Raw genomic sequence first — 17,231 nt, 5'->3', positions numbered from 1 at the left:
TTATACAATGGTTACCAATGTGTGCATATTAGCTGAGAGTTAGCATACATACATAAGAATAAAAGACAGGAGACAACAAGAAAGATCACTAACTAGCTCCCTGCTGGTTACCACAAGAATGGGCATGGCAACCAAACTAACAGTCGGGAACACATTTTTCACCAATTACATTGTTTGGCAGATACTTCAGATTGTATAAAAATGTTATTTTACATAGATTTTTCCTTCCAGTGTGCAACACAGCACCTCTGCAAACTAGTTGAGAGCCACTGAGCAAATCATGTGTTAGCAGGTTTCTACAGTTTCGGTTGTTTAAAGAGCCGTGCAACATTTACAGGAAAGATGTGGACATGAGTGAATCTGGGACAGATGGCTCTCTAATGCTGCCCAAGGAACAAATGACCACTGAGTGACTTTGTCTCAAACAGCTGGTGTGGGGTGGCTGTACACAAGTGTGTGAGCGTGTGTGTGTGTGTGTGTGTGTGTGTGTGTGTGTGTTTGTGAAAGTGTGTGTGTACGCACAAGTAGCAGAGGGTCATCACCAGATGGCACAAAATCACACACGCACAAAAAGCAATTAATATCAATGAAATAAATATGGAAACAAATCCAGCCGTGACCACACACTCTTTATTCTTGATTCATCTCATAACATATCCTATTATTCTCCCACAATATATGCTAGTTGTGGGTGGCAGGGAGGAAACAAATGGAAAGTGTTTGTATGTGTGTGTGTGTGTGTGTGTGTGATCCTCACAAGTATAGAAATACACACATACAAACAGTGTGTACTGTACAGTGTGGAGGCTGCAGGTAGTGATTTCTCTCTGGCTTGGCTGTAAACCAACAACCTGCAGGGAGGTAAACAGCCCCTGAATGGAGGATATGGAAACCCCTCCACAGGAGACCCTGTGTCTGGCCTGATAACGCCTGTGTGTGTGTGTGTGTGTGTGTGTGTGTGTGTGTGTGTGTGTGTGTGTGTGTGTGTGGGTAGGGAGGGGCCTCTTGCTCCCGCCTCCCGATTAGACAACATATGGGTCCATCAGCATCATTAGCTGCTTGGCCCACATTTCTTATATGTACACACAAACACACGCATACGCACACATGAAAATACACACATACACGCACACATGCGCCAACACACACCCATAATCCAAACACCTGATGCCCTGACACCAGTTCATTCCCATTACCATATGCAACTCCCCCATGTCAGCTGTGATTTCTGAGATTGATTCAGTTCAACACCTTTACTTCCCCATGAGTACAAATGCACATGCGCACACAAACACACATACACACGTGTACACATGCACCATACGCATATACACACCAACACACATACACGCACATGCGTGCTCACGTGCATATATATACCTACATACATGCACATACACACATGCTCAAAAAAACCCACACAAACACAGAAGTGTACACAAAGGCATATACACACTCAGATGCATGCAAGCATATACACACACACACACAGACATACACACACACACACACACACACACACTGAAGGGATAATGAGAGGGGTGAGAGGTCTGGAATTGAGCTGAGGTATATTGGGACCTGAACATTGTGGCCTTGTGTCGCTTTAACCCCCCAGAACAGATAACGAGATAGAAAGCAACCCCAGAGAGCAGCAGAAACACTTTCATTACTCTCTCTGTCTCACCTCCCTTCTTTGGGATCCTGTTACTCTCTCCTTCTCTCCATTGTTCTCCATCTCTACATTCGATCCCTCTCTTTTCTCTCTAATCTTTCGAGCTTGTAGCCCTCTACTCCTCTGGTCTCTCTTTGCCTTCCGTCCCCCTTCTCTTTTTCTAGCTCTCTTACAATTTGATCTGTAACTTTGCAGTGTGGACCAGTGCATTGACAGCATCATTTGTCATCCCCTGCATCCTCAGATGTACACATGCACGCACGCACGCACGCACACACACATACACAGAAACACACACACACACACACACACACACACACACACACACACACACACACACACACACACACACACACACACACACACACACACACACACACATAAGTCCTCTAAACACCTTGGTGAGTTAGGAAATAATCTACTTGCTGCAAAAGTCTGAAGCCTAGAGACGTCACTGGCAATAACTGATAACTTAGTTCAAGAAGCTTTGGGAAATGCATTTTGCTTTGGGAAAAACAAACAACCACAGAAAACAACACTGAAATACACTGATGGCTAGATTTAGCAAATGTTTGCACAATCTATGCAGCTTTTGGTCTGCAGTCATATCAGGCATGATATTAAACACGTCTATTTTTAATTTGCCTGCTTTTCTCCCTTCTACCTGGTGTCATGTTTCAAACACAATCCAAGCCCCCAGATAATGCCAAAATTGTGCCAACCACATTTGCATGATACTGTAGGTATTGTTAAACCAGGTGCAGAGTTGGAGACAGCTGTGTGTAATATTGTTTTTGCACATGGTAATGGTTTGCACCCTGCTTAGGAGACCTGTGTATAATAGGAATAATGGGAACACTATTGTTCTCCATGAAATAGACTAACAAAGTGAATTTGTGTGAAAGCTACATTTCCCTTGTTGATTTCACCTATTAAAACCACTTCAGTTAGATGAGGGGATGACACAGCTTACAGAAGGATGATAAAGCCTTGAGACAGTTGAGACACTCAGAATGTATATATAGTAAACATTTTACTTTAATGTCTTCTGATGACTGAAAATTGATAAAAAATGATCAGAATTTGTGATCATGTGTTTTTTTTAACAAATTATTCTACTATGGGTATTCTTATTGTTGAGGCTAATGAGGGCCGATACGCATTAATGACTTTACAAAAGGTGTACTAATGTTGGATCAGGGTCTTCCCACTGACAGAGGTGGGTAACCTTTTTTGGCATGAGATCTACTGTACATTTGACTTGACAACCAGCAGTCAAAGCAGATTTATTGAAAAGAATCTCCATTCATAACCATGAGCATGCAAGCAATCCTTGCTTGCATGCTCATGTCGATAAGTCGATAATTCAATATTCATAGTTTGAACGAGTATTCAAATCTAAAATAATAAGAACCACTGACACCGCTGCACCTCTGACCATAAGGTTGGAACAATGCAGCATTTGGAGCTTTTGCTGTGGTATGTTGATTACACACACACACACACACACACGCACACACACACACAGTAGCGCTTTATACACAAAACCATGTGAATACCTGTAAACACCTCTTGGAACATCTCCAGAATGGCTCTGAAATTCTTTTGAAAAGCATTCAATAGCTGGAGATACCATTTGAAACAGCTTGAGAGGGAGCTTTGGAAAGCAAGTGGGGTGGGGTTTAATCCAGAGACTGTTGGTGGCTGATTGAGCACACGGCTCAAAGAGAGGCGGCCAAGTGGACATAGAGTGCTTTTCTAAACAGTCTCAGCCCTCAGCGGTGTATGTACGTGTGTGTATGTGTGTGTACAAATGTACAAATGTAATTTATGCAAGGACCATAGCTTCCTTTCCGGGTCTCGAACTGCAAGTCTTGTGCTTATCAGTATGACAGATGCACAACACATCCAGCCAAATCAAAAGCATGCACTTGATTTTCAATTCAGTTTAATCCAGTTTAGTGCAGTTCAATTCATTTCAAACCTTTACTGTCCCATGAGGGAAACTGCACATGCAGACAAGGTTTACAATAAAAATAGTAAAAGCAAAATAGCAAAATAGTGAGAGTTAAAAATCAACAGTATGCCAGTGTTAATACTGGAAAATTTGCTGCGTACATGACATGATTCGGCATCATGACACATTTTCAAGATCAGACTAAATCCACGCTACACAGCAAATTTCCCAGTGTTATTAAGTCTTGATTTTTTTTCAGTGACAATTATTTGGAGTTGACAAGTGTTGATTGGAGCACCGTTTGTCCACTCAGAGGGCTGACATGGCTCTGTGTGAGACTGAGAGGATTCACAACATCTGATTTGTCCTTCCAGGTAGTTTATGAACTCTGTTTGTCTTTGTGTCTCTGGTAACAGCCATAGCAGGTATAGCATTGCATATGTGTGTGTGTGTGCGTATGTGTGTGTGTGTGTGTGTGTGTGTGTGGGTTTGCTCACAGTGAGCAGGGAAGTTTCCACTTCCCACCATGCTGACTTGTCTGAACATCGCTAGAGGCTGATGAATAGCGCACATGCACATACACACGCAATGCTATGCCTGCTATGGCTGTAACATTGATTCCCCTGGAGGCTGCCTACAGTAGGAGACACCAAGCTGAAATGTCTCTGATTTGATTCCTTTCCATAGAATTTTTCCTCTGTAGCTTGTTTATTCCATGTTATGTTTGCAACATAGTCGATGAGTGTGGACTGAATTTCTCTGTGTTTTGAAAAGTCACCATTTGTGGGGCATGTAAGCACCTTGATCTACAAAGCTATGTAGTTTTACTTCATCATTACAAGAGCTTTATCATCTCAAAAGCATATTTTATCAACACAGTATACAAAACTGAAAGTTTTTTTTTTTCCAGAAAATCCCAAAAATGTCTTGACACACAAAGGATCCCATACAAGTGGAGGAGCTGTTGCTATGGTTACCAGCGAGAGAGAGAGAGAGAGAAAGAGAGGGAGAGAGAGAGAGAGAGAAATATGACTGTGCATAGAGTATTGTTCATAGCACTGGGGAGTATATGCATCACACAGCAGTGAAGATTCAATAGAGACAAGAATCATTCACACACAAAAAATCTGTGTCTCATTTAAATCTCACTAAGTTTTATTATATGAATCATCCTCTTGCACAAACAGATAACACACACACACAAAGACACACACACACACACACGCTCGTAGTTCACATACACTGTAGAGCTTAAGGAAACCATGGTGACTGATGCATATTACTACTGTCTGTCTGTAGAAAAGCAATAACATGACAATTTGATCTATATACTGTATATTCCCAAGAGATAAAAAAATAAAGATAGCAGATATATACACTCACCGGCCACTTAATTAAGTACACCTTGCTAGTACCAGGTTAGACCCCCTTTTGCCTTCAGAACTGCCTTAATTCTTCGTGACAGATTCAACAAGGTGCTGGAAACATTCCTCAGAGATTTTTGTCCATATTGACATGATAGCATCACGCAGTTGCTGCAGATTTGTTGGCTGCACATCCATGATGCGAATCTCCTGTTCCATCACATCCCAAAGGTGCTCTATTGGATTGAGATCTGGTGACAGTGGAGGCCATTTGAGTACAGTGAACTTATTGTCATGTTCAAGAAACCAGTTTGAGATGCTTTGAGCTTTGTGAAATGGCACGTTATCCTGCTGGAAGTAGCCATTAGAAGATGGGTACACCGTGGTCATAAAGGGATGGACATGGTCAGCAACAATACTCAGGTAGGCTGTGGTGTTTAAACGATGCTCAATTGGTACTAAGGGGCCCAAAGTGTGCCAAGAAAATATCCCCCACACCATTACACCACCACCAGCCTGAAGGCTGATGGTGGTGGCAGGATGGATCCATGCTTTCATGTTGTTTACGCCAAATTCTGACCTTACCATCTGAATGTCGCAGCAGAAATCGAGACACGTCAGACCAGGCAACGTTTTTCCAATCTTCTATTGTCCAATTTTGGTGAGCCCATGCGAATTGTAGCCTCAGTTTCCTGTTCTTAGCTGACAGGAGTGGCACCCGGTGTGGTCTTCTGCTGCTGTAGCCCATCTGCTTCAAGGTTCGACGTGTTGTGCGTTCAGAGATGCTCTTCTGCATATCTTGGTTGTAACAAGTGGTTATTTGAGGTACTTTAATCTCATGCCTATTTTTTTTTTTACTGTCTTTCTATCAGCTCGAACCAGTCTGGCCATTCCCCTCTGACCTTTGCCATCAACAAGGCATTTTCGCCCAGAGAACTGCAGCTCACTGGATATTTTCTCTTTTTTGGACCATTCTCTGTAAACCCTAGAGATGGTTGTGCGTGAAAATCCCAGTAGATCAGCAGTTTCTGAAATACTCAAACCAGCCCGTCTGGCACCAACAACCATGCCACGTTCACTTAAATCACCTTTGTTCCCCATTCTGATGCTTGGTTTGAACTTCAGCAGATCGTCTTGACCATGTCTACATGCCTAAATGCATTGAGTTGCTGCCAGTATATGCTTAAACAGGCTCTATTTGTGTGTTTCATGTGTGTGTGTGTGCTCTCACCTGAGGCAGCCTGTGGCATTGCGCAGCACCTGGGAGGTGTGCAGGTGGAGCTTGCGGTCGTCATGGTGATTAGGGGAGGAGTCCCAGGCGGAGTGGGGTATGATGACGCTATTGGTCAGAACGGCCAGGGCATCCTGGATGATTGGCATCTTCAGAGCATCGCATGACGACAGGTTCCACAGCACACCTGCACACACACACACACACGCAAAAAACAAGATTCGAATGAGTCTATTTCTACATTTGTAATTAAGAATTACAAAAAGAGGGAAGAAGAGAAAAAGAGAGAGTGATGTAATTAATGGTTGATTTATTTGCAATGTTCTGTTCATTGCAATTACAAAAACACTCAATAATGCAAATACAATCCAGATTGTTTATTTTCCCTTCACCAGCAGAGGCGAACTTAATAAACCTTCTCCAGGCAGCAGACATATAACACCCACCTTTGCATCCTTTGGTAAAGCTTTCATTCCATATGAAAGGATGGATACAATTTAAATTATTATTCTAATCATTTGATGGTGTTATTTATTTATTTATTTAATTATTCACTTTTCAATTGACACCAGTGAAATAAATTAAGTTGGACCAGGTTGTCAAATTAGACAAAATATTAACTGTCCCGTCTTTAAAGGGTCCCTGTACAGGGCGCGACTTGAGAGCAGCTCTCTTCCTGCCTTTTTTTCTTTTTCTTTTTATTAATGCAACTGTCAAATCTGTGTTCTCAGGAGGACAGGCCTGCTGCCAAATGAGGACAGTACTCTGTTCCATTTTGCCTTTTCACCGCTTCATTCCCTCTGTCAGCCTCTCCACGTGTCATGTAGGAGCCAGCTAATATTTTATTGAATTTCAGACCAAATCGTTCCATTAAGCTTTCAGAGATGTCACAAATATATTTGAGTTGTATTTATTGTGTCTTTTTACCACTAAAATGTCTCTTAGCATTGCAGGAATTGAGAAGATCACAGGTGTTGTCAGTAAATCCAGAGCCTTGTGTGGCATGATCGTATTGTGTGTTACAGAACACGTAAGTACGTAAGTAACCCTAACCCTAAGTACATTTAGCTCAATGTTCAAACTCTAACAGAATGTTTGCCATTTTCTCCTATCAGCTGAAGACTTGTCTGACCTGCTCTCCTCAGCTGTCCAGCTGAGTTCCAGTGAAGAGCAAGGAGGAGACTCAGTCGGACAGGAGAAGCAGGATCCTCCTGGACTCCCTGAACACCGGGAGTCGTCTGATGATTCAGATGATGAGGAGGATTCAGAGGAAAAGACTCTTCATGTCCTTTACGATCAATTTTGTTGCACTGGTATGCATACATTTTATTGGTTGCAAAAGACAGAATGATTTCATTTGATTTTGATCTTTCAATATTGTTTTATTAAAGTGGTCTAAATTGGAGGAATTTGATTACAGATTTAGGATTGAAGAACAAAATTCTGCTGACTAATTTGTTACATTTAGCTCAATGCTCAAACTTAAACTAAAACTGGGCCTTTTTTCTCCTACCAGCTGAGGACTTCTCCCACCTTCTCTCAGTTCTGCAAATGGAGAGGATGGAGAAAGAAGTTGCACAGAAGAAGCACAAGGCTCTTGCTTTCCATCACCAACAGGTCGAGTCATTAATTGTCAACTCGTGATTCTCATGACTACGACTCTGATAAATTGCTCCAAGCCATCAGGGCAAAGGATGAGCAAGCATTACAGCAGCTGACTGCTGCACTCAGCAACCCTGTGGAGGATTCTGCTGTCTCCACCAGCCCCGACTGTGCTGCTGTCCAGGTCCTGACCGCTGACAGCTGCTCTGCCGCTGCCACAGCTTCTAGCACTGACAGCCTCTCCAGTGGCATAACAGCTGATAGCTGTAGCCAGCCTCTGCCAACAGAGAGCACATCGGAGGTGGACAACAAGTGGGAGCCTTCCGGCAACCTCTAGTATAACTCAGCTCTAACTCCAGCCTTGCCTCCATCTGCCTCCACAATGGGCAGCCTCCAAATGATCAGCTCCGTCCCCGGTCCCATCCACAGCTCCAACTTCTACCAACTCCAAGCCAAGCTCTGTCCTGTGTGGGCAGAAGTCCAGGAGACCATTGAGGAGGAGCCAGTAGTTGTTAAAAAACAAAGGGCCAATTCTTCTTCAAACTTCCTTTTTTGTTGTGTGGCCCCCATGAGCCATGTCACTGCTCAGAAACAATCTAAAAAGAGGCCTCTGGAGGACACCATGAGCATTAGAGAAATCTGTAAGGCTGAGCCCGCAATGAAGAGGAGGAAATTGGAACTAGCGACCTATTGAGGTCAACAACACTGAGTGAAGAGCTCATCAAAATATATAACAAACTGACAAAAACAAATGTACAGTATTAATTTAGTGTGTACTTCCTTGTGACAAAAATCCCTTCCTCTATTGGGGATATTACAGTAACTTAAGTAAGGCAGGGGGAGGCATCTGTTTACCTTTCGCTCTACTTACATGGATTTGTATTGTATTAGATGTCCTGGGCATCTCTTTCTTTTGGATGTGTGTATCTGGGCCTTATCTGTGTGTGTGTGTGTGTGTGTGCATGAGTTTTTGGATGTGGGTTATAGATGCCTGGCTGTGTGTCTGGTTATGTTTCTCCACGTCTGTGTGTGTGTGTGTGTGTGTGTGTGTGTGTGTGTGTGTGTGTGCTTGGTGTGTGGAATATGGACGCATTATGCCTAAGGAGCCTGATTTGTATGAAGTCACTGAAACGCCTACCTGACACCTGACCAAGACCTGTAAGATGTGACCAAACGTCTTACATCACACCAAGAGCTGCCATAGACTTACAATGGTCACACAGACGTTAGACAGGCAAAATGTCTTCATTCAGGTGCAGCGTACATGAGGCGTTTTCTTATCATGTAAAGGACGTGTGTGCTACACCTTTACTACACTACACCTACTTTGCACACGTTTAGGCGTTGATGCATTGAGAGAACCCCTGACCTTCGACCTGCACTCATACACTACACCAGCTCTTGGTGTGACGTTACAGGTCTTGGTCAGGTGCCAGGAAGGCGTTTCAGTGACTGGAGCTCTAGTGACCTGACACAATCCACGCTTTATATGCAAAGACATATTCAGTCCATGTACTCAGTTGCATGCATGTGTATACATACAGGCACGCATGGAAAAACTAGAACACATACTCACCACACATGCAGGCACACACAAACGCACATGCACACACACACACATGCACACACACACACACATACACACACAGTCTCTCCCCCTCTCCTTGTCAGATGGAGAACCAGATGCCTCTCTGCAGAAGGGTGAGGACTGGCCTTGCACTGGTCAATTGTGACACACACATGCACGCACACACGTACACACGTACACACACACACACACACACACACTCATCAGCACTCTAGCATTCTAAATATGCTAATTCGTTCCTGCTGCTAGCACTGGTCATCTCTGCAGAGAGAACAAGAGAGACAGATATAGTAACAAAAATTAAAGATAAAACGTGTGTGAGAGAGAAAGCGTGACAGAGACAAAAGAGACAAAAATAGAAAAGTAATGAGAGGAAGAGAGAGCAGGTGGAGTTGAGTGACGGTTTATGGAGGACAGTCAGACTGAGAAAACACAGAGGAGACATGTAACACATTTTGAACATGAACAAACTATAAAAAGCCCCTGTCAGTGGTGTTGAGGGGCACCGTCTCTCTGGTATCTGGTGTGAGACTCCAGATGTCACAGATCCCAGATGACAGATGTCATTCATTTGGACAGCTAGCACACAAATATACAATGTGTGATTGAAAACCAAACATACATACAACTTATTTAGGGATATGACGATTAGAGGGGCATGATTGTTCAAAAATCTGTGATGGTTTTATTGGTTAGAATATTTTATGCACACAATGAAGTCATCACTTAAGATCTTCCGTTTTCCAAGAAGTAAAAGTAATGAGATTTTCAATAAATCTAAATCTCAGTACAATACAATTGTTGTCATGTTTTTGGCATAAATTGTCGAAAAGGTGTATGGTATGATAGTTAGAATGAACTAAAAAAAGATGAAAAGGTGAGTTTTCATTTCAGTGTGACGAAACCAATAAAACAAAACCAATAAAAAGCCCAAGACAACATTGTCAGACTGCTGCGTTCCAGTCCTCACACTCTCCAGTCCTTACTCTCACCACACCGCTGTACACAAATTGCCGTGGAGGCTCTGGTTGTTGATTAGCAGCCACTGTTGCGTTGCCAACGGCAACACCAGTGTTGATGACTAACAGCGCACTCCAAGTGTGTCAATCGTAATGACATTCTGCAAATGAAACGCAACGAGAGAGGGATGGGATGGGGAAAAAAACAATAAAAACAACAACAAAAGCCAGGAGAAAGAGAGGGAGGGAGAAAATGAAGAGAAGAGAGAGAAACAAAAGAAAGAAGAGAAGAGAAGAAGAAAGAGGGTGCAAAACAAAGTTGATCTAGACAAGCTGGAGAAAAAACATGCTAATTTTAAATTCCAGGTAGGTTGATTCCCAATTAGGAGCTGCTAATAAGACTGGAAATTTCTGAACACCCATTTCCCATAAAGAATCACAAAATGATGTCATTGTCAAAAGAGATTTGATACATATTTAGGAAATTTCCACCTTTACAAGAACTGGCCAAAAATGTATTAGTGAGAAACACAGTAAAAGAGAAAGTCAATGTGAGAGAAGAAAAAGAGAGAGGAGACACAAATATAGCAAAATGTATGCATGACAGAATAAAATACAGTGAAAGAGCAAGTGGAGAGAGAGAGACAGATGAAAATAAGTGTGAGAGAGAAAAAACAAAGAGTGGAAAAGAGAGAGCGAGAGAGAGACTGGCAGAGGGTGACACTGTGGGGGGGTGTTTGTGTGAGAGAGAGAGAGAGACAAAGAAAGATAAACAGAGAAAGAGAGAGAGAGTGCTTGAGAAGAGAAGGAAAGCAATAATAAAGCGATGACCTTGCACGCTGTGTGCTAGCAATCAAGCGCTTACACTCAGAATGTGTGTGTGTATGTGTAAGTGTGTATGTGTGTGTGTGAGCCAACATTTGCCTTCGCTGACTTTCACTCATCAGCCTCTTTTGTTTCACTTCTCAAGTCTCTCTCCATCTTCCATCCTTCTCTCTCTCTCCTCAATCTCTCTTCACACCAAGGTAAACAGTAAATGCGCAAACACACACTCACACTCACACACACTCACAGATACACTTTCATACATCTAAGGCAAAACACTTTACTTCTAAATCTCAGCGTTTACAAACATCTCTCTCTCCCTCTCTCTCTCTCCCCCCTCTCTCTCTCTCCCTCCCTCCCTTCCTCCCTCTGTCTATCTCTCAAGTGGTGAGTGTTGTCAGTGTGTGATTGTAATCACGTTAAACAGCCTTGTGTCTGATGAGCCGACAACAACCTGTCTGCTGGCTGGTAGAAAAGACACTCAACAGCTTTCTTTGGATTCTCTAGCCAGTAAAGGATGTCAGGGATCAAAGGGTGTGGTTCTATTAATTTTTGGATGAGGAGGAGAAAGAGACAGAGAGAGAGAAAGAGAGATTGAGCAAGAGGCAGAAAGACAGAGAGAGAAATAGACTCTTCACTGTTTTCTGGGGCAAGGACATTGTGTCTGCCACTGTCTGACATTGGCCAAATTCAAGGCTGACACACACACACACACACACACACACACACACACACACACACACACACATGCACACACACACACACACACACACACACACACACACACACACACACACACACGCACGCACACACCTGCCTGCTCTAGAAACATAGCTCTGTAACGCTTCGCTAGGTCCAATGTCCTTATGGGAATAAGATCAGGTGACCAACATCCGATGACATCATACTAGAGCCCTTGTGTGTGTGTGTGTGTGTGTGTATGTGTGAGTGTGTGTCTGTTTCTTCTTCTCTCCCCCCTCTCTCTCTCCTTCTCTTTATCTCTCTCTCTCTCCCTCCTCTGACCTGCTCCCTCCACATGCTTGACAGACAGTTTCCAAGGCGCCGGGTGGTTTGAGGAAATGGGGAGATGATTGCATGAATTCATGAATAAATGAGAGTACAGCTAGTGAGGGGAGAGAGAGGCCTGTTAGGCCTCAAGTGGCGATGTTTTATTAAACAGCCTTCGTCTGTGTGCCTCTGTGTGAATTAGTTAGCCAGGGGGTCAGAACCTGGTGATGAGTAAACCCTAACATGGCAAATTACACACCTGATGTGTCTACAAAAACATCTGAACGAGAAACCGAGGAAAGTGACTGACTTTCCAGGTGATATTTTTGTGGTGACAACAGTACATTATCAATTGCTGTCGTGGCCCCAGGGTCACAACACATTTTCTTCTTCCTACAGGTTTGTGGGAGATGCACAGTATGTCAGCATACAGTGAAGTCCTGCGTAGCCCAATGGGTAAAGCATGGCACTGACAGGGCCCGTATTAGGGATTCGATCTCCCCTGGGGCCACCTACGCTGAAACCACGGACAATAAAAAATAAAATAAAATAAGCATCTACCAAATTGCCTATCATCGCTGTCGAGATAAAACATTGTATCTCCAAAATGTCAGCTTTTCAGCAGCAGTTTTTCGCTTGACCACCATGCTTTTTTGAGGATGGCAGAATTTTCTCAACCAATAGAAGACTATGTAATCCTTCAGTTGAGACGTGAAAATCACCAAAACTGTTTTGTTATGAGGTTTTTATGTGACAACAGTGATATGTTATGTTGAATTAAAACTGGCTGAATTGGAGGTTTCTGCAGGACGCTGACAATTTACACCATGGTGGTCGCAGCAATAAAAGTCATCCCGGTGGAGGCATTCTCTTTCCCCACAGGAATCATCATTATAATTTTGATGAAGCTCTGTCCTCAAGCAAGTGTCACAGGAGGGCCCAGCTTTTAGTTTAAATTAAAATGGCTTTGGCAAATAACAATAGAGTGGACATGGGGGTTTGGACGTCCGCATCGACCAGTTAGTCATGCCTTGCAGTAATAAAACAAGGCGAGGGATCTTCTGTTAAAGAATGGGAGTTTGCAGGGAGTTTGCTTTGTTGGCTTGTTACCACCATCAGCTCGCACCAGTGGAAAGGCACTAATCATTTCTCCATACACACATACAGTCGTTTCCTCTTGTTTGTGTTGCTTCCAAACACTAGCATCTCCACTCTTCCCATTCTATAAATAGCTCATGGAGACACACTGCTTGCTTGAGCGGTGCAATCCATCACTGCAAAAAGAAGCGGAGCATGGAAGTATCAAATACTGCTTTAGGACGCTAATATTAGCATGTCTAATGCTGACAATTTTCAGCAACAGACTGTTGCTTACCTCTGGTGGCTGATAGTAGCCAAAATGTACCTTTGCTTTCATTTTTCAAAAAGGCAAAGTACACCAGCTAGTGGTTGAAAAATTTGCTTACATCTGCCGTAAGAGTTTTGCATCTATAATTTAAGTTATACATCGAATAATTTTGCACTCACTCATGCATTTTGAAGTCAAGAGTTTTTCTCAGTTACTTCTCAACTCTACAACCATTTCTGAGCAGGCAGCAGCAACAGCAGGGTTATGCCACGGTCCAGTGCCTCAAGGTGAGCCTACGAGTAAGGATAGCATCTCCTATTGACACACCAAAGCCTCTCCATCGATCACGCTTTGATTGACAGGCCTGGAAGCCTTGACTTCATCCTATCTACCTCACGCTGAGACCCAGGAAGCCAATAAAGCTCGGCTAAATTTAAACTTCAGAACCTACAGGGAGATAGGGTGAGTTGTTGGGGGAAGGTTTTTCCGGTCGCACAAAAACCTGATGCCCCATCTCATTTCCCTGGTCCTAAACAGATTCTTTAATCACAGAGAATGGGGAGCTGCTTTGATGTAGCTGACAACTCAGAGGCGGTAATGAGGAGGCTGATTTGTTGTGACTGGAGCACCACCACTTTTTTAAGACAAGCAACTGTGGGTTGTGTTTACTGATGTCATTTGAGTATTTGCCACTGCCCCTGATGAACCCGTGGTGGACACCAACTGCCACTTACTTGCTTTCAAATCATTTAGCCACCAATTAGTCATGAAGGTCAACCTCTGAGTAGAATGTAATTTGGCACAATGATAGATCCGATTCCTTCTTGCTAGGCATCAGCGCAGGGGAGCCAACAAGCTTATTATATTATTTGTTAACCCTTTTTCAACCAGGCAAGTTGACTAAGAACACATTGGTATTCATAGCAATGGCGTGGGGGACGGGGGGTTTATACACATTCACAGTCACAGCTGGGAGCTGCCCGGTACAACCTCAGTCCACAGCAGTTCAGGTTCAGGTCTCTGTTCAAGGGCACTTGTTGTTGTAGTTGGAGGAGGGAGGGGGGATAGAAGATTTAAACCAGTGACGTCCTATCACTGGTTGTGTTTTCATGGCCTAAGCCTACACGTAGGCCTATATTGTTAACCAGCCATAGGATCACGTACAAATTTAAGGTGACGCTGAAAAGCTGTGTCGCCTATATCTGTGGTGATCGAGTCCCAAATTTGTCAGTGCGTGAGTCCAAGTTGGAGTCATCAATATTCAAGTTTGAATCGAAATTGGGACTCAAGTCGGACTGCTTGAGTCAAGTACTACTGTGAAATGATAATCATCAATTTTGGCATTTTCATTGTGCTTAGCAGCTGAATATTTTACAGTATCTTCATTTTTGAGCCTGTATTTGAGGTTTGTCTTATGCCAGCATAACAGAAATACACTGAACACCATGGAATTGTATTAACGTACAAGTTCTCTGCTAAATGGGCACATATTTAATTCTAATTACAGTATGGTGTGAATAGCCATTCCACAAAACAGCATTTTAACACATTTCACACATTCTCTCTATTTGTGAAAGAAGAGGCGAACACATTTAATTTCAATTGAAACACATTTCTAATTGAATTACTTACTAATTGCACTGTAAAAATGGGTGAATTATCGGCAGGGTGTTCCACGAGGCATTTGAAGATAGACTTCAAAATATGATTGTACTGGCATGAAAGCAATTGAAATTTCAGAGTTCAACGGTAAGTAACTCAGTAAACAGACAGCTGGGTAGAGTCATGCATGACACTGATTCACTTAGCCAGCAGCAGGGGGAGAGTCAGATAGAGAAGGGCAGAGAGAAAGAGAGAGAAGAGAGAGAAAAAGAGAGAGAAAGAGAAAGATATGAAAGTTTGCAGTGTGTGTGTGTGTGTGTGTGTGTGTGTGTGTGCGCAAGACGATTATTTGCAAAAGTCAGAGCCCCGAAATATGATGCACTTTGACTAGCGGTGCATTTAATTCATTTGTTAATCTGCTTACAGGCCACAAACGCAAACACACACACACACACACACACACACCACATACACACACTCCGTCTCTCGCTGTGCTTTTAATCTCTAAGTCTCTCCACCATTGCTGTGAGATTCTTCAGGGTGCCAGCCTGTCCCTATGGGCGAAGTCTGGTGACTGTCATCAGTGACATGTACAGCTTAGCGTCAACAGCAAATACTCTCTCCGAATTTTGATGTGTGCGCATTCTTGCTTCTTTTCTGAAAATAAAAACACAGCTCTTTTTTCCACAGAGGAGCAGGAGTCTGTACACAGAGGATGGTGTCTATGCATGACAGGTAGAGGGAAACTTCATCCATTGTTGGGTTACATTTTTCCTTCCTACCATCCTTCCTTCCTTCTTTCATTGTTTTGTTCTTCCTTCCTTCCCTCCCTCTGTCCTTCTTGGTTTCCCTCCCTCTGTTCTTCCTTCCTACCCTCGTTTAGTCCGTCCTCCCTCCCTCCCTTCCTTTCTTCCTTATCATTGATCCTCCCTTTATTCTTTTGTTCAATCCTCCTTCCTTCCCTCCCTCCTTTAACACTCCCTTCCAATTGTCTTTTGCTATCAATAGTATCAATAGCCTGTCTGAGGGAGAAAAGGCACAGCTTCCTTCCTTCCTCCTCCTTCTCTCCTCCTTCTGTTCTCCATTTGCTCGATTTTCTTCCCTTCATTGGCTCCCCCATTTCTCTCATTGTTCCTCCTCATCATTTCTGCCCTCTTTGCTCCCTCCATCCATCCTACTGTATGGCCTTATTAACAGCAACAGGCTCTGGAGGAAATAAGACAAAGCTGACCTCCTTCCTTCCTTCCTTCCCTCCTCCCCACTTGCTACCTTTCTTCCTCCCTCTTTCCCTCCCTCCTTCCTTCCTCCATTCTCTAGCGTGCCGTTATCAGTATTCGAAAAGGTCTGGGGAGAGCTGAAACTCCTTGCCGGCTTGCTGGCTGTCATTGTTTTGATCCACCGAGTCCCCGTCTCCTCAGAGAGCAAGTGACCTATGGGAATGCGTCTGGGGATGGATTGTTTGGGCGTGCGTGCGTGTGTGGAGATGAGCTTCGTCCCGCTGAGGAACAATGGGGTCAGGGGTCAAATTGAACATGAGGGGCCCCACCGACTTTATCTCAGTATTCAGTGAATGTGCATGTGCGCGCGTGTTATGTGTGTGCCTGTGTGTTTGTGTGGCTGTCTGCAGCTGTGTGTGTGTGTGTCTATGTCTGGATCTATGTCTGTGTGTGTGTGTGTGTGTGTGTGTGTGTGTGTGTCTGTGTGTGAATGTGTGTGATTGTACTTTATCTTAGGAAATGTCCAATCCCCTTGTATGAGCGTGTGCATGTGTCTCTTATCTCAGGACTAACCGGCACAAAAGAGGCTTTTGTCTGTGCAAAGAGAGAGAAACAATGGTGATACAACTACAGATACACACAGTCCAGCTCAATGCAATGAAAGACAGTGACTCACATAGAAAGCCAGAAAGCCAACATGCATATGGATGGAGGGGAGGGGAGAGGAGAGGAGAGGAGAGGAGAGGAGAGGAGAGGAGAGGAGAGGAGAGGAGAGGAGAGGAGAGGAGAGGAGAGGAGAAGAAGGGAGGACGGAAGAATACGTAGAGATGGAGGAGAAATGTACAGTTTGGCAAAGAG

General features: G+C 43.5%; 1 protein-coding gene across 1 annotated transcript in view; it reads right to left on the bottom strand.

Annotated features, from left to right (window-relative positions):
* Positions 1-17,231, bottom strand: part of ctnnd2a (catenin (cadherin-associated protein), delta 2a) — a 241,785-nt gene that overhangs the window by 56,928 nt on the left and 167,626 nt on the right. The window contains exon 16 of the mRNA XM_071546768.1: positions 6,225-6,411. Coding sequence (XP_071402869.1) covers positions 6,225-6,411 — 187 coding nt within the window. The remainder of the gene's footprint in view (positions 1-6,224; positions 6,412-17,231) is intronic.

The sequence above is a fragment of the Centroberyx affinis genome, unplaced genomic scaffold, assembly GCF_046629955.1.
Source record: "Centroberyx affinis isolate AG114_WGS23_722 - 3 ecotype Tasmania unplaced genomic scaffold, CSIRO-AGI_Caff_v1 ptg005445l_1, whole genome shotgun sequence".
In the NCBI taxonomy this organism is placed as follows: Eukaryota; Metazoa; Chordata; class Actinopteri; order Beryciformes; family Berycidae; genus Centroberyx; species Centroberyx affinis.
Note: the sequence above shows the minus strand (reverse complement) of the source record. Positions and strands in the feature narration are given on the sequence as shown.